This window comes from Hippocampus comes, unplaced genomic scaffold, assembly GCF_001891065.2.
Source record: "Hippocampus comes isolate QL1 unplaced genomic scaffold, H_comes_QL1_v1.1 scaffold152, whole genome shotgun sequence".
Classification (NCBI taxonomy): Eukaryota; Metazoa; Chordata; class Actinopteri; order Syngnathiformes; family Syngnathidae; genus Hippocampus; species Hippocampus comes.
The window spans coordinates 136,430-138,185 of NW_017805849.1; the positions used below are offsets into that span (position 1 = coordinate 136,430).

Genomic DNA, 1,756 nt, shown 5'->3' on the forward strand with positions numbered 1-1,756 from the left:
CTTAATCCGCATTGAAATGTCACTTTTAGCGCCTTGATACCGTACAAAAGAAAAATTCAACGTCACGGTGCCCGGCGGTGCCAGCTCCGTCATCGGGAGCGGTTCGCAATCAAAGTTTATGTCGCGGTTTGGCGAGTCACTCCGGAGGGTGCGCGTCGCCGTCGCTTCAAAATGATGCTGCGTGACGCCCGTTCTTGCTCGCGTAGCACCGCAACACAGCCCAGGGCGGGAGCGGAGCCGCTTTCGGATGAGAAAATCGCGTTTCGACTCTTCCAGGAAAACAAAATCGCCAACATGTGCGACGGCATCCTATTTTTAACTCAATCGTTCAGGGCGACGTCACTCTTTGCGATGGACACCGCGCCCGCGTCAGACAAACGCGACGGCGGCCGTTCAGCGCGGCTTCGCGCTCATCGTACTGCCGAACAGATGAAAGCTAACCGCGCAAACGACAGGAGGACTCGTCGCGCGGTGCCCTTACGTGTTTGCTTGCCACTATTTGCCACGAATTGAAAACTCCTGAAGAGAAAGCCAAATAAAAACAGCAACGAGCCCCATCGTCAGCAGCTCGGCCGTTAGCGGTCCCGTTTGCTCCGCAGAATTGCTCTGACTCGGGCCTGGATTGATTTCTTTTTTTCGGCAGATGCCAATTCCGATATTTGGCAGGATCAAATTCTGATAAGCTATAAATCAGCGGATGAATTTTTTTAAAAAATGTGCTGAATAACAATGAATAGTTTTTTTGGGTGGTGGGGAAGGGTTGAATGTTCTTCTCTTTGTCTTAGGTTGCAAAAAAAAAAATTAAAAAATGCACACAGACAGACAGTGGACCTTTTTAAAAGAGCTGTCGTCCGGACGCTAATTCATCCAGCACACTCGATGCGGCTCGGCCAACGGGCAATATACCGCGTGTCTCATAAAACACGAGTGAGCCATCTATTATGAGCTTTTGACACTTGGATCTCTTCGTCTTGCGATACGATGACGACGGGAACGCGGGCTTGCATTTTTCACCCGACTTTTGGGCCGTTTCGAACTTTGAGGTACCGCCGCATGCGCCTCCAGCTTGACGTTTTGGCCGTTTTCTTTGCCTTCCTTTCAACGCGGGTCCGCGTGCGCGAACGCGCCTTTCGCGCTTTGAAACGGCGTCGAGGCTCGGCACCCAGTCGGCTGTGACTTCCTCCCCAGGGCTGTCGGCGTCCGCCTCTCTGATGTCCCTGGCCTGGATGCTGGCCTCCTACCAGAAAGTGCTGCGGGACTCGCGGGACGACAAGCTGCCCATGAGCTACAAGGCGGCGGCCGTTCACATGCTGTGGCACCTGTTCACCATCGGGGCCCGAGCGCTCGCCTTCGCCCTCTTCGCCTCCGTCTTCCAGCTGTACTTCGGCATCTTCGTGGTGGCGCACTGGTGCGTCATGACCTTTTGGATCATCCGAGGCGAGACGGACTTCTGCGTGTCCAAGTGGGAGGAGATCGTCTACAACATGATGGTGGGCGTGGTCTACGTCTTCTGCTGGTTCAGCGTGCGGGAGGGCCGCACCCGCCGCCGGCTGCTGGCCTACAGCCTGACGGTGTGCGCCGAGAACGCGGCCCTCACCGCCGCCTGGTACCTGCACCGCGGCCCCCGTCCCTCGGACTTCCACGCCGTGGCGGCGGTGTGCGCGGTGGCCAGCAGCTACGCCCTGGGCACCTTCTTCATGGCCGTCTACTACTGCCTGCTGCACCCCGACGGGCCCGTCTCCGGCCGGGGCCGCGC

General features: G+C 57.1%; 1 protein-coding gene across 1 annotated transcript in view; it reads left to right on the forward strand.

Moving 5' to 3' along the window:
• LOC109526883 (XK-related protein 7-like) overlaps window positions 1-1,756 on the forward strand; it is a 7,013-nt gene that overhangs the window by 4,413 nt on the left and 844 nt on the right. Inside the window, 2 exon segments of the mRNA XM_019888458.1 lie at window positions 1,189-1,743; window positions 1,746-1,756. The exon segment at window positions 1,746-1,756 is cut by the window's right edge and continues 844 nt beyond it. Of these exon segments, the coding sequence (XP_019744017.1) occupies window positions 1,189-1,743; window positions 1,746-1,756 (566 nt within the window).